General features: G+C 34.4%; 3 protein-coding genes across 7 annotated transcripts; all 3 read left to right on the top strand.

Annotated features, from left to right (window-relative positions):
- The first annotated feature begins 2753 nt into the window (after window positions 1-2753).
- On the top strand, window positions 2754-11485 carry LOC132299288 (protein EMSY-LIKE 3-like). 3 transcript variants are annotated; one of them, XM_059795816.1, is made up of 10 exons: window positions 2754-3117; window positions 6072-6283; window positions 6376-6485; window positions 6599-6851; window positions 6927-7151; window positions 7232-7300; window positions 9427-9669; window positions 9759-9850; window positions 9913-9976; window positions 11120-11485. In XM_059795816.1, the coding sequence occupies exons 1-9, from the start codon at window positions 3090-3092 to the stop codon at window positions 9929-9931; spliced, it is 1251 nt and encodes a 416-aa protein (XP_059651799.1). In that variant the 5' UTR covers window positions 2754-3089; the 3' UTR covers window positions 9932-9976; window positions 11120-11485. The 3 variants fall into 3 exon arrangements, with proteins under 3 accessions (XP_059651799.1, XP_059651797.1, XP_059651798.1); XM_059795814.1 differs by having other exon boundaries at window positions 2757-3117; window positions 9759-9827; XM_059795815.1 differs by having other exon boundaries at window positions 2758-3117; window positions 6930-7151; window positions 9759-9827.
- Window positions 11486-14983: 3498 nt separating this feature from the next.
- LOC132299287 (zeaxanthin epoxidase, chloroplastic-like) lies at window positions 14984-20790 on the top strand. 3 transcript variants are annotated; one of them, XM_059795811.1, is made up of 10 exons: window positions 14984-15840; window positions 16983-17145; window positions 17225-17299; window positions 17402-17502; window positions 17801-17916; window positions 18015-18226; window positions 18656-18747; window positions 19943-20057; window positions 20152-20249; window positions 20330-20790. In XM_059795811.1, the coding sequence occupies exons 1-10, from the start codon at window positions 15413-15415 to the stop codon at window positions 20379-20381; spliced, it is 1452 nt and encodes a 483-aa protein (XP_059651794.1). In that variant the 5' UTR covers window positions 14984-15412; the 3' UTR covers window positions 20382-20790. The 3 variants fall into 3 exon arrangements, with proteins under 3 accessions (XP_059651794.1, XP_059651796.1, XP_059651795.1); XM_059795813.1 differs by having other exon boundaries at window positions 14985-15840; window positions 20152-20297; window positions 20375-20790; XM_059795812.1 differs by having other exon boundaries at window positions 14986-15840; window positions 20375-20790.
- Window positions 20791-24715: 3925 nt separating this feature from the next.
- On the top strand, window positions 24716-25378 carry LOC132301045 (uncharacterized). Its single transcript, XM_059798336.1, has 2 exons — window positions 24716-24923; window positions 25035-25378. Exons 1-2 carry the CDS (start codon window positions 24716-24718, stop codon window positions 25376-25378), a joined length of 552 nt encoding a protein of 183 aa, XP_059654319.1.
- The last annotated feature ends 254 nt before the right edge of the window (window positions 25379-25632 follow it).

Genomic DNA, 25632 nt, shown 5'->3' with positions numbered 1-25632 from the left:
GACTAGGGTGGAATTTTTCCTATTTTGTAATTTTCTTGTACACAAGTTGTAATTTGGATTTCCACCACTTTTAGTTCCAATTTCAACATATTGGTCTTTTGGGTGGGCCTTATATTAAGGAACTACGTATTGGTCTTTTGGGTTCGGCTACGGTTTGGTTAGGCTACACCATGGCCCTTTATAATTCTTTTGTGGGCTGAACTATGAAGTCCCAAATATTGTACAAGTTGTACATACATTGTTACATACACTAATTACTTTAACTTCAAAAACAAAAATAAATAAATAGATCAAATAAAATAAAATAATATGATGATATCATTATAATGGTCGATGACGCCATAATTTAAAAAACCGGTGGATGCTTCATCCATCATTAGCCTTCAAGGGTAGGTTTTAATAGTAAGTTAGGTTATATATATATATATATATATATATATATATATATATATATTCTCCCAAGTTTCAAAGTGGGGATGAAAGTGGATCATCGTCAAACTCTCACCTCGGGGTTAATTCACAATTGTCTAAGCCATTAATTTTTGTGAACACTGAAGTCACCAACTACTGCAAGGAGGGATTTGTCTTACATGATAATTGGATAAAAAGTGATTGGGTACACATTCAATCTCACATCACTCCATTATGATTGTTTAACTTTCTATTATTTTAAAATCGCTCATATAATAAATGAGGCAAGTTTAAACTTGACGAATAATGTTCTAGCAGAGTTCGAATACTCTTGTATGATATCGACAATCAAACTCGAGTTTGAATGTTAAGGTTTGATTTGAACCTTAACTTTCTATATAATTAAGTCTTCATATGATTTTTTAAGATCTCAGTATTATGTAGAAGATTTCAGGAACACTAACTTTATGTTCTTTTTTTTTTTTCCTTTCCAACACTCACTTTATGTTCAATATTGCTCATTATGTCTCTACATCGTCATTCAGTAACAAGTATATCAAAGCAAAATTGTGAAGCTTATGGCTTCACATGAGGTTCAGAGAACGTAGGTAGTAGTTTTAGAGGGTAGTACTTTTGTGTGTGTGTGTCAGTGTGTGTGTGTGTGTGACTGTGAGGCTTAGGTGTCATGCAAGCTAGGAAATTATGGCCAAAAGACGACCCTTAATTAGTTTGTCTGCCTCGACCAGTTTTTAAAAAATTGTTCTACAATTCAAAATTCAGAAAATTGAAATTATTTTTAGAAAATAATAAAAACAATTATTTGATTACAAATATAGTTTCAGAAAATAATTTTTAAAAAATTGAATCAATCACAGTTTTTATATAGTTATGTTGTCCAAAAACAGAAAATTATCTTTGACTCTTGAGATATTGATTTTGGCTTATATACGGAATAAAATAGAATGTACCTTTCTGTTGTGTTTAATATATATTTGGTGTTGGATCCATTCATACATGTAATTAAATTAAGGAAAATAATGTGATCTAAACTTGGCCAATCTCCATTCTTTTGATTAAAAAAAAAAAAAAAATGAGAAGGTTTGAATATTCATGGTCTACTTGCATTTTAGTGGTAATCAGGGGTGGAGCCAATTAAGGGCGGGGGCACATGCCCCTGAACTGGCTCTACCATTTATATATATGGGGCTAATTTATTTATTTATTTATTTTTTTTAAGAAAAAATTTATATAGTGCCCCCTAAATAATTTGATTTCTAAAATTATCTCTTTAACTTTGTATTTATTTTCTCTTTTCCACTTTAGATTGCTAATTTCCTTATAAAAAAAAGAGCTAAATTTTCCTTCTTCAATTAGACTCTATTTTTTTTTTTTTTTTTTTTTTTTTTTTTTTTTTTAAACTTCTCTCATTTTATTGTTTGTTATAAAATATTTAAAAATATCTCTTACAATATATTTATACACACGTATAAATAGATATTGCAAACTCAACTTCAATAACATTTTAATCTCAAATTTGACCTAATACATGAAGTGTAACGCACCTGAATAATTAGGATGTTTACACCTACTTTCCGACCATCCCACATAATATATAAAAAAGGTTTCCTAGCTAAGTCAGTCACAGACTAAACTAACAATTAAAATTCATCTCCACCTCGTTAACTTCATAAATGTATTCACAAGCAAGCTATATAAAGATATGTGAACATAACTCATTTATCTATTAAAAATTATTTGTATTTATAGTTACTATTTTCTTTAATAATCGTGCTCTAAATCTCAAATTCAATTCAATCAAGTTTAAATTCAAGCTCGATCAAAATTAATGAACTATGCAATAAATCATTCATAATCCAAAAATTATATAATATAGAATTTGATGATGGCAAATGAACCAAGTTTAAACTCTACAAAAAAAAAAAAAAAACGTTGGGTTTGAATATTCTTGTACCACCCGACAATTTTGAATTAAAATTTAAAACAATCTATAAAATTTAGTTTTGAGGAAGTTAGATTCATTTATTGTCCTATCAAGGGACAAAATTAAATTCTACGGAGTACCAAAATTATGCTGATTGATTCGTTCAAATTGGGCCCCACCATGGACCATGGTCCAATCACAAGTGTTCCACACCAATTAAAGATGCAACCAATAGTAGAGGTTTTGGAGAACCATTACATTCCCGCTTGATTGGAGCATGAAGTGTCTCGTATGTATCTCACGCGTTAGGCACGTGTGGTGCGTCTTCGTAATCGTCGAAACACCCAAACGAGCGAAAACAAAAGGAGGCGGAACTCAAACCCAACAATAAATCAAACTAAAAAACACGTCTCTATAAACCTATTTCAAGTCCGCGTTCCCTACTCTCCCCAACTGATAGTCCTCTTCTCTCTCTGAACTCATACTCTCGCTCTCTATCTTCTTCTCTTTCGCCCCAAACTCACCGTAAATCACCGTCGATTCATCCCTGTGAAACTCCGCTCTTCTATTTTATCGTGCGAAGTTGGTACGAACACTCGGATTTTAGTACAATTATTTCGAAGTTGAAGCAAATTCTTGGCGTCTCTGAGCGATTTCTCAGTTTTCAAGCTCGCTGAGAAATCTAGGGTTTTGGTCTTTCGATTCTTGAAGTCTTGGTGGGTTTTACAAGCTGGCTATGGACTACGAACCCTACGACAGCAGTGGTGAGTTCACTGAAAAAAGATTCAATATTTTATTGCAAGTTGTGCTAGATTTAGGGCTTTTAGTGATCTACTTAGTGAATTAGGAATTTAGGATTAGTTTTTGTTTGAATTGTTTTCAGCATTGTAATTTTTTTAAAGATTTTGATACTTTTACACATTGTTGGACAATTAGGGTTTGGTGCTCTGATTTTGTGTTTTTTAGTTCATAAATTGATCTACTGGATTATCTTACTTTGTCTACCACCTTGCCTCTATGGGTGGTGACTGTCAAATTTTTTATACATTCTTGTAATTTGTAATTTTCATTATGATTTGCTATAGGAAAAGCTTAAAGAACACAAAAGGACTACCTGTACATTTTTTTTTTTTTAGTTAGGGATTTGGTTTTTCAAGAGTGTACCTTCAACCTTTTCAGCATCATAGAAAGTGCGTGCAATCTTTAGAGCAGCTTCTTTAGTGATACATTCTAAGGAAGGGTTCTGAAATTTGGATCCAAAGAGGAACTCATTTGAAAAGATCATTAGGTCCCCACGAAATGAGAATTAGTAACTGGCCATCAAAGCTCCATGGAGTGGAATTAAGGACCCATCGCATTGGTTTTAAATCTGGGAAATTGAAATGAAAATAGTTATTCTCTGCTTTAGATCTCCTGGACAGACTCAAAATTCCCCATAATTGTATAAGAAGGTTATAATAGCTAAGTAGAGAAAAGAATGTATTAGATAGAGCTATCTCAAGCTAAAGGTTTCTTTGCTTCCTCTCTACCTTTTCTTCTCTAGGCTTAAAAGAACACAAAAAGACTACATCTACTCTCTTTTTTATGGTTGGGGATTTGGTTTTTGAAGAGTGTACTTTTCATGTGTTCGTTATTAGTTTGGGAGTTTTTGTGTTTTCAAGGGACCAAATCCCTGTTCAAACTTGATTGATGTTGAATTGGTGTTCTTGAAGAATAAAGGGAAGATAAGGCATAAGAAACATATAGTCACGACACCAGAGGAGGTTGCGTGATGCAGGTGATGTTCGAGCGTTGAGGAGGACTCTGCATGGCGTCTGTATGCCAGTATAGTCTTAGAGTGTGAGTTGACAGCTTAGCAGAGAAGTGTGAGTAGCTAGCCTTGTTGAGGGCCACTACGACACTAGTCTTTTTAAGCATACGAGTACTCTATGCCCCTGACAATATGCTATACATTTTTTCAATCTAAATGTCTTGGTTTCGAAATGTGCTAATAAGGTAATTGATGAATGTCTTGGTTTTGAAATGTGCTAATAAGATAACTGACTAGAAATATGAGAAACTGTTCAAATGGATGTGTATTAGGGTCATAACGGTAGGGGTAGCAAAACTCAACACGACTTGAACCCAATGTGAAATAGGTTTTGCCACCTAACATGACTTGAGCCCAACATGAAATAAGTGTGTTTGAGTTGAACATAATTGTGCTCGGGTATTTGTGTTGATAAATAAATAAATAAAAGGGTAGTATTTGTGGGTTAACAAAAATATGACCTAACCCATTTAAACATGTATAACAATGTAATACCCTGGAATTGTTCTGGGCAATTTCGTTAGTATAAAAGGAGAAAAACATAAGCATGTTTAGAGTCTCAATAACCTTCATTTTCACAACCATCTACGTATCAGAAAAAACTGTCTACTCATCAGAAGTTCAAAACCCTTATGTTGAGTTGCTATTGTGAGAAACCCTTTTAGTGAACTTCCAGCCGTTAGTCATCGACCTAACGCAAGTGGGGACCGAAGCCCTTTTTGTGAATGCAACAAAGTTGCTCTTCCTCTCAAGCCTTGTTGTGAGGAAACTAGGTCATCTTTCTCGCAAGCAATGGGATATCCGCCTTGCCATTTTCAATAGTGGGCACTACCTTTGGCCATTTCATAATGTCTAATTTACTGAGTTTGCACGACATTATATACACTAAATTTATGAGGTATTGGATAAGAAAAACTGGATGGGATGGATCTGGCTCCTAGTGTCACATTGGTCCTTGACTTTCTGCATTCAATTCCATGCTACATATTTTTGAAATCCATTTATTATCCATTCATTCCGCTAAAATTGTTGGATGGACACTTCTATCTGGATGGGCACATCTATTCACTGTCATCATTGGATGGACATTTCAAAATGACTAATATCCTAAGTTTGCATGATATTATATACAGTTCAAAATTCATAACGTATTGGATAAGAAAGCTGGATGGGATTGATTGACACCTAGTCTCACACTGGTTCTTGACTTCTGTATCCAATTTCATGGGACATCTTTTTGAAATCCATTTTATTATCCCTTCAACTTCAGGGTGATGCTTATGCACATAAAGTGTGACGAACCTTTATCTTCTTTCAAAATTTTCCTTTGTTTGGTTTTTCCGAATATGAGATAACTTTGTTAGGAAAATGGCTATAAATTATTGTATTTGGCTGCCAATGTTTGTATTTGCACCAAGTCAACCAACATTTTGATTTTTATCCTATCATGACTGATTACTTTTACAACTCTAACACAATTTTTTAAGCTGGTGAGATGCTGTATTGCCTAACAGTGTAAGTAGGAGTTATTTTAATCCTGATGATTGTTCTGACAAGAATGGCACTGAATTTTAATGAAATGTTAAAGTAGAACTGTAGAACTATTCAATGGAATGGCCTATTCGTTAGATCTCTTTAAGCTGTTTGAAAGTACTATTTGAGTCAGAAATGTTAGTAATGGGGCCTTAGGCCCTTAGCACTCAACTCTCAAAAGTTAGCTTCATCACAAGAGGCTGTTTCACTTTTCCCTGCAAATATAGTAGTTGAATCAGACTTCTTCTCATCTTTTGATGGTCCTTCGGCACTGAACTTGTTTTTCCTTCTTAATTTTGTTATACAAGTTTGTCTGGTTGCAAACTCATTCTAATGTTATTTTTCATTTCGTGTTTCATTCTGAAATAATTGCAGGAACTGATGATGATCTTCCTCCATCACATCAAAATAGAATTCCAAGAGGGGGCCGTGTTGCAGGGAATGGAAGACCTGCTGTTATGGGTGCAGTCCCATACCCTAGGATGTATGGCGAAACTGATATGGAGGCCCAAATTCACCACCTTGAGCAAGAAGCTTACAGTTCAATTCTTAGAGCCTTTAAAGCTCAAGCTGATGCCATAACTTGGGTACTTTTTGTCTTTCTTTTTGGCATAATCTAATATCTGAATATTTGTTGACCAGGTTTAGTGATTGTTCAATGAAATGTATTTTTCTTCAGGAGAAGGAAAGTTTAATAACTGAACTTAGAAAAGAATTGAGATTATCAAATGAAGAACACAGAGAGCTTCTCGGCAGGGTTAATGCAGATGATGTTATTCGGAGGATAAGGTCTGATAGTTATTATGAGACAAGCTTTTCTCTTTTTTCTAAGAAGTGTAATTTTCAGTGAACTTTTGATCTCTTATATCTTTTAATGGATATTATCTGGATAATGCCATTAGGGAGTGGAGACAGGCGGGTGGCCATCAACCTGGTATGCTTAGTACTGGCCAAGCTGTTCACGATCCAGTGCCCAGTCCCACTGTCTCAGCATCTCGCAAGAAACAGAAGATATCCCAATCCATACCATCTCAATCCTTTGGCAGACCATCTCCTCCTTTCCACCCACAAGCAGTGGCTGCTTCCAATCAACCATCTTCTTCAGCTGCAAAACGAGGATCCGCTATGGGACCCAAGGGCAAGAAGCATAAATCTGTAAGTTGGAAATCTTGCATTAGGAATTGTAATTCTGATTCAGAGATCCTAATTTTATATTCTTTTGTTTGTTAGCAGAATTACCTACTGCCTGGTGTACCTCCAATGAAAACACAATATCCTTCCTCGGGTCCGACTGGAAGGGGCCAACTTGGTAATCGTGTTTCTTCTGGTGCCCTTGCAAGTGAACCTGCTGAAGCAGCATCATTTGATCCATTGATTGGAAGGAAAGTGAGGACCAGGTGGCCTGATGACAACAATTTTTATGAAGCTGTTATTACTGACTACAATGCAGCTGAGGTATATTTGGCTGTCACTCTTGTAGATTTTATTTTCTGTGAATCTTGTGCTGACAGTATCTTTTTTTGAACCATCTTTAGGGTCGACATGCACTGGTATACGATATTGGTACTACAAATGAAACATGGGAATGGGTTAATCTTGCAGAGGTAGATACAATACTTTGTTCCCTTGACCTATCTTATTCAAGTTAAAACAATTTTGGATTGTGGTACATAGAGAAATCGCTCTGTTACTAGTTTATGTAGATATAATGTTGTATAAAAATATTTCAATAGGTACATAGAGAAATGGCTTTGTTACTATTTTATGTAGATATAATGTTGTATAAAAATATTTCAATATAACAAGTAAAAGTATTTGCTATTTGGGTAGTATTAACATTTGTTTTACAATTCTCTTCTGAGTTTCTGGTTATCATTTAATTTGATGAAAGTACATTCTGTACAAATAGCTTGAACTTTTGACATTGACAGGTAACTCATAGTCTTTAAGTATGGGTGTCATGTTGGGCTTGTCCATGTCGATGTTGACATAAAATAATGAAAAATTAATTTTAAAAAATAAAAAATATAGATGGAATTTCTATAAATGTTAAAGACGATCAATAAGCAGTAGCGACTTGAAATCTATAAATGTTAAAGATGATTAATGAGCAGTAGAGACTTGAAACTCATAATGGTGAGGGATATAAGGGTTATGTTCAAGGTTGTTATCAACCTAATGGAAGGATGGTCCATGATGATGACTGAAGAATCTGAGCTAGGGTCAGAGACAGCAGAGAGTGAGAGAAGTAGCCAATGCAAGTGTTCTTCATTGAAAATGTTCAAACCTATTCAAATGAGGTTTCTTAGGCCTTCTGCAGTTGCATATAGATATGTGAGGACCTGCTAAATCATAGGCCCGAGACCACCCCTAGCTAGGGATGAACCTTGCTGGGCCTCAGCTGCAAGGCATAGTTGTCTGTGTGGTGCTGCATTGAGTGAGTCATTGTCGATATATTCTGGGATGCCACGTGCATGGTATGTGTCCTTATTTCTAACCCCCTTTTTTCTTGAATTCCTGCCTTCACCCGATTGAGGCACAAACGATTAAAGCTTTGGTTTTGTCTATCTCCATCCATTTGAGGAATATCTCATTTCGTTTCAAGTCTGGGAACAAGAGATGTAGCTTTCAATATACACCACCAATTTAGACCACCAGTATACACCACCTGATAGAGGTTCTTAAGCATGCTTTTGACTAAGTTATGTATATAGGGCACACCTTTAAGCGGGATTTCATTTGTAATGCCTTTCCCTAGTTGAAGCCATCTGCTTCCTTGGTGGATTCATTGTTGAGGCAGGCTGTTGCTACAAGGGTGATGAAATGATCTTAAAATATGAATAATTGATGGAATTTTTGGTCCTGTTTTCAGGGTTGGTATAATGAAATAAACTTTATTGTTTTGCCTAGAGATGGAATTTCACTTCCACTGAAAGTGAGAGTCCTCCAACTTCCCTGATCTTCCTCTACTTTTTCCAGCCAATGACTATACTACACATAAAAATACATAAAGTGGAATAGATTATGGCAAAATCAAAATTGTCAGCCATCAGACAAGTCACGGAGTCTCTAAACAGGTCTTGCTGAATGCCTGACTCCCAAGATCTGCTTATTTGCACAAATTTTTTTATTTTTTATTTTTTTATATTGTAAACCATGAAATAGATCTCGCCAAAAAAAAGGAAAAAAGGAAAGAAGAATGTAATAATGATAATCAGTGAACTATGTCAAAGGTCTTGCTTCGAGGACTCTCAAAAATAGTTTCTTAAACCATTGAAATGAAAAAGGGCAGATGAAAAAAACTTCTATGCTTCGAGTATGTAAGCTAAAAATAGTTAAATAGAGAAGTGCTCTTGAGCCAAGCCAGTCCTATAGGTCAGCCGTGCTTCCCTCTGATCAGAGAACCTGTGGATGAGTAGATGTTTTTGTCTGCAAAATAATTCCTAAACAATGGACTGTGCTTGTCTTTGATTTGTTGTTTACTTAAAGCATGAGATGGACAGTATGCTATGATATATTATCAATCTTGAATACGATGTCTGGTTCAAGTTGGATTAGATTGTCATTGAACTTTTTTTAATAACATTATAAATGCATGTAGATGAAACTAATTTTTTTAAATCATCACATGCCTTTGTTGCTTCTATATTTACAAACCCCAACCACACTCCACCCCCCTACCTAACCCAAAGATTTTCAAGTGTTACTTGTTTTTTGTTTCTTATGGCAGATTTCTCCCGAGGATATACAGTGGGAAGGTGAGGACCCTGGCATTTCTCGTCAAGGGGGTTATGGTGGATCAGGACATGGGATGAATAGATCTGTTGGGCGTGATGGTGGACCAGGTGCAGGAAGGGGTAGGGGTGTTCCGAAGGGTCAATTGCGGAAAGATTTTCCACCGTCACAAAATGGCATAGGAAAGAAAGGTTCAGATGATATCCAAATACTTCATACAGAAACACTAATTAAGGAGGTGGGCAAAAGCAACTTGATCCATGTTAGTAGCCATTGAGGTGTTGATTTTGTTATAGTTATTTTTTATTGTCTGGTGAGATTGGACAGGTGGAAAGGGTATTTGGTGCTAATCATCCGGATCCTATTGAAATTGAGAAAGCGAAGAAAGTGCTGAAGGTCAGAAAAGCCACCGCAATTTTGTAAGTTATTGTTACATACTAGTCAATATGCACAACAGGGTTTAATGATTTTTGCAATGCAGGAGCACGAACAAGCGCTGACTGATGCAATTGCGAGGCTCGCAGATATTTCTGATGGTGAAAGTGGTATTATTACCTAGAACCTTTCTACACTATGATCCGTCAGTCAATAATTAATTCTTCAAAAGATCTATTGTCCCTAATCAATATGTATATAAATAAAATACTTAACAATCGCATATCTATTTATTCACGTATGTTGTGTTTATACCTAAATTGAGAAAATATTAAATGTTAAGAATAATTTCAAATGTAAAGCAACAATAATTATAGATTTACTTAAATAATATTAGAGTTGTTAAAAAACTACTTTTATTTTCTTTTTAGTGGTATCATAGATTAATAAGATTATATAAATTCATTTTTAACCACGCGCATCGCACTTCTTCTTTAACTAGTGTGTGTGAATATATATATATATTCGTATGCCCATATGTATACACCGATGTATATACATAATCACCCTTGTAATATCAATAATCAAATTCAGCAAAACAAATCTTAATCTCCACACCAATAACCAGTTTAATTGTATCACTATAATCAATTCAATAGCTGTTTAAAGGTTTAATATGCATATTTAATTAAAATAACAAATCCATGTGATACATTCTAATTTTAAAATTTAATCAATATAAGTTCTTATAATTTTGTATGTAAATGAGTAAAAATTATCAGAGGACCAGTTTGGTCATCTCTTGGAAAGTCAAATAATTGGATTTTGTTTTATCTTTGCATTTTATGGAAAATTTTGTCTCCTATGTTGGAGTTATCCCAGATGTAGCCTCATTATTTATGAAATCCTGAAAATTTTGTCATATCAATTTGAGCAAAAATATAAAGAGCTACATAAACATAATAGCAGTATCATTGCTATATATAAAACAAGAAGTTGTACCAATCTTCATGGGAAGTTGAATATATTTTATGGTCATTAATATATTCGTCTTCTAAAATAATATCATGCATCAATTTTTGTTCTGGACTTCTATCGTTACAAATATGCTACCATTAGGTGGGATAATGGAGCTAAAATATTCATTGTGGAATATAGCTGATCGCACTTTGGCTTATATGTGCCATTTGATCTATATATATATATATATAGGCCATTTACCGAGACTTAGAAAGGATGTTAGAGGGACCTTTCAATTAATTTTCTATCTTTCTCATTAGTGCCCCTTGATGATTCTTATGGTTTTGAAACAGATGAGGGTGGCCGTTTCTTGCATGGGCAATCAATGGACTAAGAATGATGAACGGAGAAACCGGATCAGCAAAAATAGCTGTAGAAGGGAAGTTGAGATGGGGCAGAGTGCATTTTGATGGTGGAATTTTGCATGTCCCGTTTAATTCTAGGTTTTGTTGTATAATGTGATGGTCTAATTGTATGTTCCATAACATTGAATTTACTGTAGCCTGGGTTTTCTAGAGTAGCCTTCTAATTGGTAGCTGGGGTTGATAATTATCTTTATGATATGCTTGTGTAAAATTATTTGATTCATAATTAGCAAGTCATCATCATGTAAAGAGTTTCTTTTGGTGTTGGTTCTTATTGTTGTCTCTTCAAGTAAAGTCTGCTTCAGAGAGAATGTTTCTGATATCAATTAATGAGGTACTTAAATGAAACCAACAGGCATGTGACCTAACGGTATCAGACTCCTGTTTTCTAAAGGGATGTCAGGGGTTCGAGCTTCAGTGGAGGCATGTGTGTGTGAGTACCAACTAGGAAAAAAAAAAGAGGTACTTAAATGAAGTTGTTGAAATTATTAGGCTGGGAGAGCAAAACCTTGGTTCTGATTATATGAAGGTAAAATGTGGAGAGCCTATATGGAAATTCTCATCAGCGATGGAAGTCTACGTTAACCTAGTTCAATGGAAGTCTATGGTAACCTAGTTCAATGTTATCCATACAGTATGTATCATCATTATCATCAATGTTATCCATACAGTATATATAATCATTATTATCTTTGTCTTTATCTCGTGAATGGGGTTGGACATATGAATGAATGTTATCAATGGGATTGGACATATGAATGAATGTTATCAACTCCGTTCCATTCAAGTTGAGAAAACTATTTTATTGAATTTATATTGTACCACTATCATTGTTTTTGTCATTTATAAATCATCATGATAATCATCATCCATCATAAATTAAAGGGTAAAATCAGTTTCATTAAACTTAACATCTTTAATTTCTCCCATTTTTGAGAGAATAGCCAAACCATTATTGGGGGTTGGTGAACCTCTACTTTTCTCTCCATTTTCTTTTTATAATTTTATTATAACAAACAAAAGTTTGGTCTCTGCCCATTTTCATTACTTTGCTATACTTCTATTTCTCTCCAACCAAATTGAAAAAACTTGGAAATGAGGTCAAATTGGGCACAAACACACTGCCAATAAATGAAATATTTTATAAGCTGAGTCTTTGGGAATATTCACTCCAAGCGATTGGACGGCCCAGCATAATTTGGAGTGCCATCTGGTTCTTTGGATGGGCTGAAAGAATCAATGCTACTCCTGAGATCGATTAATAGAATTTGAGCCTTCAATCAGGGCCTCATTTTGGCCCAAAACTCATTGAACAATCAATGATCCAACAAAAAGTTAAAAAATTTAGATTTTTTGCCAGTGTAATAATACCTCTTGCATGTGCAAATATTAGGGGTGTTCAAAAAATTTAGTAAATTGAAAAATCGGACTGGATTGAACTAAATTAGACAATTTGAACTGGTTTTATAACGGTTTGGTCCGGTCTTGGGCCTAAAATTATAAAACTGTAATTTTACAGTCTGGTCCTGGTTTGGGTCCTGGTGGACCGGCCCAACCCGGACCAAACCTTTATATAACTTGTATTATATATATATATATATATAGAAATGATATAACTTATAATCTTGGCTGGACGTATTTTTTAAACTTTTCTCCGGCCATGATAAAAGCTAGCAAAGAGAGAGATAAATAAAACAAAATGATGGGCCATAATAAGAAAAACATCATATGAAAATTACCAAATAATAAAAAATTACACAATCAGAGACCACATGGTACAAAAATAAAACATAACCATTAGGGATCAAATGAGATTATTGGTTCCTTAAACACTAAAGTGGAAGAGTAGTGTTTGTCAAATTGTATCAGAAAATATATATATAATAAATATATATACTGAATTGTCGATTCACTGTTGATATATTATATAGAAGGAAAAATCAAAAATTCTATTTTTAAAAAATAAAATAAAAACGAAATCAACTGAAACTGACAAACTGAACCGAACTAAACCGATTTTTCGTGGTTTGGTTCTATGAGTATTATGATTCGGTCTGGTTTAAAAAATAGTGAAACCGTTATAAATGATTTGGTTCCAAAAAGCTTTCAATCCAATCCAAATTAGACCGTGTGCAAGGTGACCCTGCTTTTTGAAGGGTATTCCGCCCGTGTTGAAATTTACAGAGAAATCACGGTATAGCATATATGGTCACCCTAACTATATATATATATATATATATACACACACACACACACATACATTTACAACATTGAATCCAGTTGTATGGCCCTACTCAAATCCTACTCCCCATTAGTTACTTTATCCTATTTCCATTAATTACTTTACTTTCTTGTTCTATTATCTATGGATTTTAATTGATAAAATTTCGCCAGTAAAAAACTGGTAAAATTTTACTATTAACGTGATGACAATTTCACTATGGTGCAGAAATTTGAAAGTTAGTAAAAAAAATATAATAAATAAAAATAAATAAAAAAGTAATTACTCAGAGGATTTTGATTTTTGGTGGTAATCATAACAAACAATAAATGGTTAGGGATAGTAAATTCTCCATCCCCATCGGCCCTGCCACCCCGTTCCGCCTAATTTATAGCGGGGATTGAAATCCTTTTAACTAAACAGGGATGGGGATGGGGGCAAATTATGAATCCCCGCCGGGACCGGGGTGCGGGGATGGAATAAACTCACCCCACCCCGATTAAGTGTAAAATTACTAATATATCTTTACATATAATAATTTATTACTAAATTAGATTTATTATATATATGAAAATAAGAAAAAATGTGTTTTTTTTTTTTAATAAAAAAAATTGAGGCGGGGGAGGGCGGGTATGGGAATTTTGGCAAAATCTTAAGTGGGGATGGGAGTAGGAATGGAGAATGAAAATTGCATCGAGAATGGGAATGGGGAATGGAATCCCCCTGCCCCGTTGCCATCCGTGTACATGGTAACGTTCTTATCATAAATAAATAAATTAATATATACAGTATTACACACACACTTATTCATATAAATATAACTTCTAGGATCTGACAGTAGATATGCCTTTTCCACATAATTTCAACAATTTTTTTTTTTAAACAATATAATTTCAACATTTATGTAAATTCATCCTCAACTACTAACTTCCTATGTTAATTGGCCATTAGTTCAATGCCTTTCCTCCCTCAAAAGAAAAGTGAAAAATTGGAATTCCATATTGAGCAATTCCGGGCAAAGCATTTTCCTTCCCTTCCCTTCTTTGGAGTAAGTGGTGGAAAAGAAAAAGAACCAAAAAGTCTGTTTTTATTCGAGACTTCACCAACAGAAGTATGATCTGTTACTGCTAAACCCACGATACAGAGAAAGGTGTCTCGCACTTGCATCGCTTTCTAACGTTAACGGTGGGACATCATCCGGTAGTCTCTTTCTTATTGGGGCCATTCTCACTGCACTAATTTATTTATTAACTGAATATTTTTTATTAATTATTTATGTACAATACACGTGAGTAGATGGGTCAAGATTTTCCTTCTTTATTTATGCATTAAATGAACTAATTAAAAAAATAAATCTAATAATTTATTATAATAAATAAGATAAATAAAAGAATGAGCCTTCCTGTGCATAAATAAACAACAGTTGATTGATAATTCACCGCCATATATGGGTGCAAATATCGTTAGTATCCTATCCTCAGTACACTTCACGCAACTTCCCACCCACACACATACACGCACGCACGCACGCACATGTACATGCACAGTCACAAATGTCACATCAGATTTTAATCTTATTCGATGGGTTTGTGTTCTTCATCTCAATCCATCTTCTTCCATTCTCCCTTCCCTCTCTCTCTTTCCTTGCATCCAATCCTAACCCATTTTATATTTGTATCACATGATTTCATTTCAGATTTTCATTTTTTGATTGTGATCATGAAAATCTTTGTGCATGTCTGATCAATCTTCATTTGTGGTTTTTGAAATCTCATATATTTAGCCTAAAAGGAGTTTGTATGTAATTTTTTTCATCATCATCATCATTATTATTATTATTATATATTTTTTTTTGAAAAATGGGTTTTTCAGTTTTATCTTGGCCTTTTCAAGTTCACCTGAATTTGTATATATTTTTGAATCCCAATATGTTTTGAATATGATCTGGATTTTCAGTGAAAGTGCTCTTTTTTTTTTTCTTTTTTTTTTTTAATGAATTAATGGCAACTCTTCAGTGCCTTGCTTCTTGCAATGAATACTATCAGTGTGGTGTTAAATTTTCCGATTTTAGTGTAAAGAATTCTGGTATGAGAAGCTATAAAACGAAGTGTGAAGAAAGAGGGTATTTGGATTTAGATGAAGAGAAGGGTGGAAGGAAGAAGCCTCGGATTTTGATCGCCGGAGGAGGGATTGGGGGGCTAGTTCTGGCTCTGGCAGCAAAGCACAGAGGTTTTGAAGTGAAGGTGTTTGAGAAGGATTTGAGTGCGGTGAGGGGTGAGGGTCAGCACCGCGGCCCAATTCAGCTTTCAAGTAGTGCTTTATCAGTTTTGGAAGCCATTGATAAGGATGTCTTGAAGCAAATTTTGAAGGCAGGTTGTATTACTGGTAATAGGATCAATGGCTTTGCCGACGGCCTATCCGGGAAATGGTATGTTTCTCTATTGAATTTTGAAAAGAGTACTTGTCAAGTAGTGTGTTCTTTACTGTGAAAGATGCTAAATATTTATGTACTGCAAAAATTGGTTGTCGATTGTTTATAATTTGCATAACTAATAAAAAGTGTATTCTTGTTACATGACAAAATTTATATTTGAGCTATTCTCTAAACATTTGTTGGATTCTCATAAAGAATGGGGAAATACAACAAAAAAATGCTAGTAAATGATTAAGAAAGGAACACAATTCTAAGCCTTTTCGTTTCGAGCTATTCTCTAAACATTTGTTGGATATAAAGAAATAAAGAATGGAGAAATACAACGAAAAATGCTAGTAAATGATTAAGGAACTCAATTATAAGCCTTTTCGTTTCCCCTTTCTCACATTCTTTGTTTGCATAGTCGCTGCTTGTGAGACTTTAGGAGCAATCAGATGATCTTGAGCTTTAACTGTGTCTTAAATATTGTGATCAAAGATAAAACACACCATTGAATAAGATCAACAAAGATCTTACACTATAGATGATGTATTCAATAAAAAGGATCATATTTCCTCAGAGCCGTGGTTAAGGTGGTTTGAGCTCGAAATGTAAGCACCATACCTGCCCGCAAGAATTCCATAGCTCTTAAACCTATCACCCTTTTATCCTGATAGTAGGTTGATTGGCCAATCTTTGATGGGAATTGTTTAGCAACTTCATTATTCACTCATCATAATCCAATTTCCCTAATTGAGTCTCAAAGCCCAAGCATTTGATCTGGTAACTTTAGGTACTCGGCTTTCCGTTTTGCAAATCGAATTTGCATCAAGATGGAATGGGTTTCTTGTTTCTTTAGCACATCATAATTATAGTTTAATGAGAGCGCTACAATTTTATCACAACTGAGCTCCACTTAGTTTTTCCTACTCTTTGAGGCTGATTAGATTAATTAACTCTACATGTTGTTCTACCTAGATTCTAGTACTTCAGTTTCTTTCCTATATGTAAATTTTCCTGGCATAAGCATGAACTTCCTTTTTGATCACATCGATCTGCTTATTTATATGGATATTATTTTTATTTTTTGTTTTGAGATATGATTAAAGTTCTCCATTAATCGGCTCCTTTCTCTCTCTCTCTCTCTCTCTCTCCAGGTTTTTAAAGTTTGATCTTTTGACTCCTGCCGTAAGGAGGGGACTTCCTATTACTCAGGTAATATGTAGAATGGAATTGCAAGACATCTTAGTAAATGCAGTTGGGCATCACATAGTAAGTAACAAATCCAAAGTTGTGGACTTTGTGGAAGACTGTAACAAGGTTTGAAACGTCCTCATCTTTAACTTTCCGATTTAATTGAATTCTATATTGAGCTCTAAACTCTTTGCATAAATTATAGGTCACCGTAATCCTTGAAAATGGGACGCAGTATGAAGGTGATATTTTGGTTGGTGCAGACGGGATACGGTCAGAAGTTGGTCACATTTCTTTACTATTCTCTCCAGAAATACTTTTGATTAGCCAATTTTTTTCTACCCCTTGATTAGCTTTTAAATTTTTATCATCTTCATTCTAGGTGCGTTCAAAACTATTTGGGTCCCAAGAAGCAAAATATTCAGATTATACATGCTATAGCGGACTAATGAACTTTGTGCCGCCATATATTGATTCTATTGGGTATGCAATTGTTGTGTATATATTATCCATTCATCATGGGTGGGGGGTGTATACTTAACTAGCATATGTTTTCATCCTTCAATAATTCTCAATCTTCATGATTTTAGAAGTAGTTCTTTAGTTACTTCGTGATTAAATTTACTTACATGTATTTGAAAATTTTCTACAATTTTAGACTTAAAAAGAAAAAGAAAAATGTGGGTAATGATAGTTTTTTGCCTAAAGAATAGTGCTGCATCTGTAGATACAAGCAACCCATAAGTACGAGATTTACTTATTTTGGCTTTCTGCTATGCAGGTATCGTGTATTCTTGGGACTGAATCGGTATTTTGTTGCTTCAGATGTTGGAAAAGGGAAGATGCAATGGTATGCATTCCATAAGGAGTCCCCCATTAATACTGATCCTCCTGGAGGCAACTCTCTGACTCTTTTAATTCAAGTCTTTGATGATTACCTAGCTAAAGGATTTAGATCTATTATTTAATCTGAATTTTGTATGTTAATGCTGCAGGTGAAAAGGAGAGGCTTTTGAAACTGTTTTGCGGCTGGTGTAATGATGTGATTACACTAATTTCTGAAACACCAGAGCATATGATTTTACAGAGAGACATTTACGATAGAGACATGATATACTCCTGGGGAAATGGACGTGTGACTCTGGTAGGTGATGCTGCTCACGCAATGCAGCCAAATCTTGGCCAAGGGGGTTGTATGGCAATTGAGGTATGTATGTTATAAGTGATTAAGTTTTAAGGTTCGTTTACTTGCAGGGAGAAAAAAAAAAAATGGTTTGTTGGAAATCCATCTGTTTGTTCTTCATAGCATGTGAAATGACTCTTGTTAGGTAGCACTAATATAAACAAATCAATTTGATATGTCTTTCAAGATCTTGCCAAATGATTCCTTCTTCTTAACTTTTTTGCACAGTCAGATGGCGTTGCAATGATTATCCTTAAACCAAAAATGTGTTCAGAAAACAAATTAGAGCGATTTCCTCTACATGTGTGTCACAAACAGCCCTTTTAAGTGTTATAATAATTCTTTAATAAATCTTAGAGATATCCACGTGGGATGATGATTTAGTAGAATTCTAGAGCTTACAAATGAGATACTTCTACCATAGGCTCATTCCTTTGGAAATCACATGTGCAGGATTGTTACCAACTTATACTTGAGCTTGACAGGGTTGTCCATGGTGGCTCTGATCATTGCTTGTTGAATCAAATTGCCTCGGCACTTAAAAGGTAATTCTTGGGCAAATTGTGAAAAATCTCCTTGTAATTATAGAAATAATGCATTCATCTAAAGCTAACGATTAACAATGACTCTACCTTTAAATCTTTGGAGTAATATTAGTTTCTTTATTCTCCATTTTTTTCATCAAACGTTAATTATATGGTATGAAAATCGTGATTGCTCCCTCTTATCACAATTAATAAATGTTTAGATGGTAAGGGGCAAAGTCAATAGATGCCCGTATCACATGAAATGTAGACGGTGCTGTAAGTATCAGTACAGAACTTCAAAGAAGGTAGATTTTATATAGTTTTGTGTAAACATCAGGGGAGGTTTCTGTGACCTCCACCAGTTTTTTAGTGTGCTGCTTGCTGGTGGATTCAATTGTAATAAGAAAGGTGTAAAAGTAGAACTATATCTGTGTCATGCGAGGATTAGTATCTGGAAGCAAGTTCTATAAAGAATATTTTTCACTTTATTCATATCACACTTGTTATCTAATATTTGTTCATTAACAGAAGGAATTTCACAGTAGTGGAAAATTGGTGTTAAGGTGGGGTGCTAAACCATGTTTACTTCTGGACAGTTAAAACTTGTGGCAAATGCGATCTTCTTTCCTGTGAAGTCAGTGCTGATTTACGTATGAATTTTTTAAAATTTTTTCAGCTTAATTCCAAGAACAGTTAAAAGAGAAAGAATCAAGGTTTTTTTTTCCCCTCTAATTGTTCATATCCATATGAAGCATGAGTCCATTTCCCTGTGAGTCCAACTATTTTCTAGATAAAGTGGTTAGTTAACTTAGTTTTAGTCTTCAAAACCTGAGCAAAAATTTCTGAAAGAAATATGTATACCTATTCTATCTTGCTATAACATGTCAAATAAAATCATTTTATTTCCAAGCCTGAGGGATAAATCCAATAGTTGGGCACCATGGCTCATTAAGCATAGGTCACTGAGCTGACTTCCCCTCGGGGCCAGTCCCCACAAAATTTCCCAAACTTACCTGTGCATACAGTTTGACTTCGTGGATGTATGATTGGATGTAAGTAGTCACATCCAAAGGTTGGCCATGCAACTCTCTAGTTACGGAAAATTTCATTTTACTTTCTGTAAGTCGTCTTTCATTTCTGTTTGGCTTTTAAGCAAACTATTTGTTAGATCTTGTTGAGATGCATCAATGTTCCAACTTATTCACATGAACAGATATGAGAAGAAAAGAATGTTCCGTGTTAGCATAGTTCACGCAGTGAGCCGAATGGCATCAAAAATGATTTTCTTTTACCAACCTTATATGGAATTCGGATTTGGCCCGCTGCATGTACGTTTCCTCTCCCCTGTTTGATCTCTCTTAAGGCTTCTCTTTCTTTGAATTGGTAACGGATTTTTCTTGTGTGTTCCTCTCATTGTTGCAGAATCTGGCTTTAGTACCACATCCTGTAATTCATGTTGTACGCGCATTTTTGCAAATCTGTTTGCCCCAATTCATGACTTGGACAATAACAGGCCACTGGTAAGCCAAAACTGTTCCAATCCACCTCTAACTTGTCAAATGCCACAGGTAGTTTTTGAAAACTATCCACATTTTTTCAGTTCAAAAGAAAAATCCTTAGATTGCTTGTGGTGCTCTCCAAGCAGGTTGTAATGAAAGAGAGATGACTAAACCCTACTGCAACATCAGTAGTGCGGGGTTGTTGATCTGAAACTTGATGAACTCTGAGGTAAAGGTTCAGGGGATTGTGGAACCACTGAAAACCAGAAAGAGAAGGTAATTTAGAAGCACAAAAGTCTGAGAAAATGAATTTAGAGCACTTCATTAATGATCCGAAAAACCGTGTTATTGAAATAGCATGTCATATATATGGTGATGGTAGCAGGAGTTGGAGCAAGGGATGAATATTTTTCGCTTTATTCATATCACACTTGGATGGCATCATTTCTTACGAGCTGGATTTTTGATAAAATTTCAATATATATATATATATAAATGGGACAGTTGTAATGGTTAGGACTTGGATGAATGCAACTTGAGATGTTAGATGATTCCAATTGAATTTAAGCTCCATTAATGTCTCATAATTTACTTCTTTGCAAGGAAAAGTTGACCATGAGGGATTGAGGGCATCTTATTTCCAATGCAATAGTGGTGTTTAGATTGAAAGACACTAATTTCACTCCCAATAAAAATGCATATATGACGCCATTAGGAAAAGATCTCCGACTGTATTGAGGTCGAGTGACTGTCACGAAAGACTTGTTTGTACGGTAATTGGGTTGGTTTGACTAATGGCTATCCTTTGGAGTTGTGCACTAAGCTGGTATATTATGGTACACTTGTTCCATTTTTATTGGTAGAGGATATATTAGAGGCGTAACTTGGGAGAGTTGGGCGGGATGAGGGGTCAACCCTAAGCCCAGGTTGAACCCGAGGTCAGGTTAGTTGGATGGCCAACCCGAGCTCGGGTTGGGCGGGTTTGTGCCGTGATTCTCATCTCTTTCAAAAATAATAATAATAATAAATAAATAAATTCCCATCATGAGGAGTGAACTCAAGAAGATTGAATCGTAAGAGATATATCAAGATGACAATGGTTGGTGTGGATTTATGACCATAGGTGGTGCTCTAGACGACAACTGGTAATGGCTAACGGCTAGGTTTGTCGAATGAGATTATAGAGTTCCGATGATAAAGGAGTTATATATATATATATATATATATATATATATATATATAATATAGTACTATATATATACGAACGGTAGGATAGAAAATTATTGGCTAAGATTTTTTCTAATTTTAACAATAAAAATAATAAGTATATAATTAATATATGTCGGGCTGGGGTTGGCTCGGGCTAGAATTTTCCCACCCCAATATGGACTCGGGTTGAGAAAATTCAGCCCAACCCCGACCCTACAATTAAAATACCATGTCCGCCCAATCAATGTTAGTTGCACTCCCTTGGGTATATATATCATGCATTATGATGCATAGAATGATTGTGTATGTTTAAAGTGTAAGGTTATCAATATATATATATATATATATATATATAGACACACACACACACTACCTCTCAACTCTCAAGAGCAATGAGCTTTTCTTGTTTAAATTTATTGAAAGATTCATGTGACATTATAACTTTGTGAGGGAATAACTCTATTGATAATCTTAAAAAAATAATGTGTTTTGGGGTACAAAACTTGAGTAAATAAACATATTATCTTGATTTCCTCTCAAAGAGGAATGCAGACACACCTCAAAAGCACTTAGGCGTCGTTTGTTTGGACGTAAAATATTTTTTCATTTTTTGGTATTTGGTTATTGTAAAATATTTAAATTTAATAAAAATAATTTATACATAATTTAATTTTAACTCTACGTATATTAGATGTACCAAACTAATTTAGTTCCAAATATTTTATTTCGATTAGAGTGAAGTTTTGTTTTGTTTTTTTTTTTTTTTTTTGTATGACTAAAAATATATATATTAACTTCAATCTTTTATCCTCAAGATTTTTGGAATCAAATTTTTTTATTAATTAAACTTGATCCTATAATCACATATATTTAATTATTAAACATCAAAAACAAATACTATAATATTTATTATTTTATCTTTGAACTTAAAATTATCAAAAGAGTATAAAGTAATCTAATAACTAAAAGGGTAGTTTTGGAAACTACAATCACTTTCTTTTCACTTTTATTCCTTTCAAACTCACAAAACAATATTTTCGTACAACTTTCTTGAAAAAATTTCTTGCTAACCAAATACATGATAGAACTTGATTTTCTTTTCCTTTCTTTTACTTTCTTTCATTTTCATTTTTCATCAAAAATTTCTATCTAACCAAACAGATCCTTATATTCAATTTCTCATCCACTAAAAAATGATTATGAGTAAATAAATATATCATCTTGATTTACTCTCAAAGAGGAATGCAGACATACCTCAAAAGCACTTACGCTCCATTTGTTTGGACGTAAAATATTTTTTCATTTTTTGGTGTTTAGTTATTGTAAGATATTTAAATTTAACAAAAATAATTTATACATAATTTTTCGACAAGTTATTTTATATATAATCTCAATCTCGACGCAGACTTTTGTCAAATACCGACAAAGTAAAATAAAAAAATATTTTACCTGAAAAAGAAAAATATTTTTCAACAAGAATATTTTACGTAGAAACAAACGGATCCTTAATAGGACTCACCTTAAAAGTTCGTTGAATAACCCTACTTTTTTACTTTATTATACTAGTTTCCAACGTCTTCTACCGGTCCAATTCGAGTTTTTATCGGGCATCCATATCATGCACATGTGTAAATTGTACACATGAAAATGATGAGAGCCATCTTATGTCATAGCACTTGTGCTGTCCATTTTCGGACAAAACATTTTATTTCCCTTCTTTGGCGCAACCGATGGTGAAAAGAAGAGTAATGCTTTTACGAGGCATATAAAGTTGTTAGCTTTTTTTTTTTTTATTTATTATTATTATTATTATTATTAAGATTTATTTGTCAAATTGAAATTAACAATGAGTGCCGGAGGTGTGACCCGTTTTAGGTTCATATCATTAAATTGATTCGCTTCGATAAGTAGGCCTAAAATATATATATTTAACTCAAATTTATTAAATAATTAATTTTACTTTTTACATGTCTCAAAAAATTATTTCATCCAATAATTAATGATTAAGTAGGAATAGTCCACGACTGGTCTAATTAGAGAGAACTCTAAAGAGCTTTACTCATGAAGAAAAAATAGTCTCTCTTTTTATTCTAGCCTTTACCAACACAAATAGAGAATGAGTGGCCTAAAAGTTAGGCAAAACATTTTCTTATACTATTTGATTATTACATGGTCGGCCATTGGTCGGTTTCGGCCAATCATCAATCAGCACAGTAATTTAGAAAGCCATTGGTTGGTTCCAGCCAATCATCAATTGGCACAGTAATTAAAAAAAAAAAAAAAAAGACGGATATTACATGTCAATAATCGGCATGGTTCCCGGTAATAATTTCTTAAGAAATATAATTGTTGTTACTAACTGCTGTTAAACCCATATACTCCATAAGAACATCCGCACCAGTTTCTCCGAATTTTGGCTCTCTAAAAACGCCACATCAGCTTTTCCAAGAGCCACATCAGCAATTTCAAGAGTCACGTCAGCAATTTTCGCTCTCCAAAAACATGCACTCCATCAGGCTCTCCGAATTTTCGCTCTCCAAAAAAAATAATAATAAAAAACTAAAATTATTTTTTTTTTTTTTAACTTTTCCTAAACTGCTATATTTTTAAAAATTGAATTTTTAACCGTTATATTTGTAACGGCTATATTTTTAAAATTTGAATTTTTATCTGCAATATTTTTAAAATTTGAATTTTTATCGGCAATGTTTTTAAAATTTGAATTTTTAACGGCTATATTTTTAAATTTTGAATTTTAAACGGTTATATTTTCATCTTATATAATAAAACTCATTTGCTCATTTGAAAATCATCACTATAATCATCTCTCTCCATTGTAGCAAAATATCATCATCCATCTTTTTCAATTTTGAAATTCTAATGGCTTCGTCATCATAAACTTTTCCTTTGGCAGACTCTAATTCTTCATCTTCCTCGTCATCCTCTTCGGAAGGTGATCTTTTTGGGGCGTTGATTCAACATGATCAAGACAAATTCTATGAGATTATGAATTCAGTGAGGCCAGAGATAGTCGAGCAAGTATTTCAAGTCCGTAAAAGAAGCGGTACATTCATCGTGACCGAGAGGGAAGCCACTATCAGCTAATGAAAGACTACTTTAACGAGAATTGCACATATCCACCGGAGTACTTTCACAGGCGATTCAGGATGCGACGAGAACGTTTTCTTCGTATCCTTAATGATGTCAAAGCTTATGATGACTACTTTATCTAAAAAAAGGATGCAACTGGTCGTCTGGGGTTGTCTTTTATACAGAAAATGACAACTGCTGTTCGTATACTCGCATATGGTTGTGCAGCCGATCACTATGATGAGTATATTAAAATCGACGAGAGAACTGCCATTAAATGCTTGAAGGCATTTTGTAATGCTATTGTTGCTGTGTATGTAGAGGAGTATATGCGCCTACCTAACGAAGCCGACATAACACGGTTGTTTGAAGAAAGGGAGCAGAGAGGTTTTCCAGGTATGCTTGGTTCTATCGACTGTATGTACTGGGAGTAGAAGAATTGCCCAGTGGAGTGGCAAGGCACACATAGGGGACGATCTGGTAAGAATACTCTCGTATTGGAAGCAGTTGTCTCACAAGATTTGTGGATCTGGCATGCATTCTTCGGAATGCCGAGTTCACACAATAATATAAATGTGTTGGATCATTTCTCGGTTTTCAACGGCATCATCAATGGCCAATTACCTCCGGTTAATTATGTAGTGAATGGACATCACTATAGAATGGGGTATTACCCGTCTGATGGTATATACCCTAAGTGGGCAACTTTGATGCAGACCATCCCGCACCCAACCACAACAAAAGAAAAATTATTTGCTCAGCGACAAGAGGCAGCAAGAAAAGATGTGGAATTGGCTTTTGGGGTATTGCAGATCAAGTGGGCAATAACGCAAGAACCAGTGCGTTACTAGGAGAAAGATAACTTGCGCCTCATAATGAAAACGTACATCATCCTTCACAATATGATCATTGAAAATGAGCGTCATGCAAATGTTAGAAGATAGACTCCGCCACCAGAGGATGCAATCCTGATTCCCACTTTAAGTCGATGCCCATCAGTTTTAGCGGCACACATATCCTCTCGCCAACTTCAAATTCGCAACAGAGAGACAAATACGCGGTTGAGGAATGATTTGATGGAAAATTTGTGGAACCGCTATGCTGA

This window comes from Cornus florida, unplaced genomic scaffold (assembly GCF_030987335.1).
Source record: "Cornus florida cultivar Cherokee Brave unplaced genomic scaffold, ASM3098733v1 CherokeeBrave_3.0.0_Hap2_Chr03, whole genome shotgun sequence".
Classification (NCBI taxonomy): domain Eukaryota; kingdom Viridiplantae; phylum Streptophyta; class Magnoliopsida; order Cornales; family Cornaceae; genus Cornus; species Cornus florida.
The sequence above is the reverse complement of the archived record's forward strand: the minus strand, read 5'-3'. Positions and strand labels throughout refer to the sequence as shown.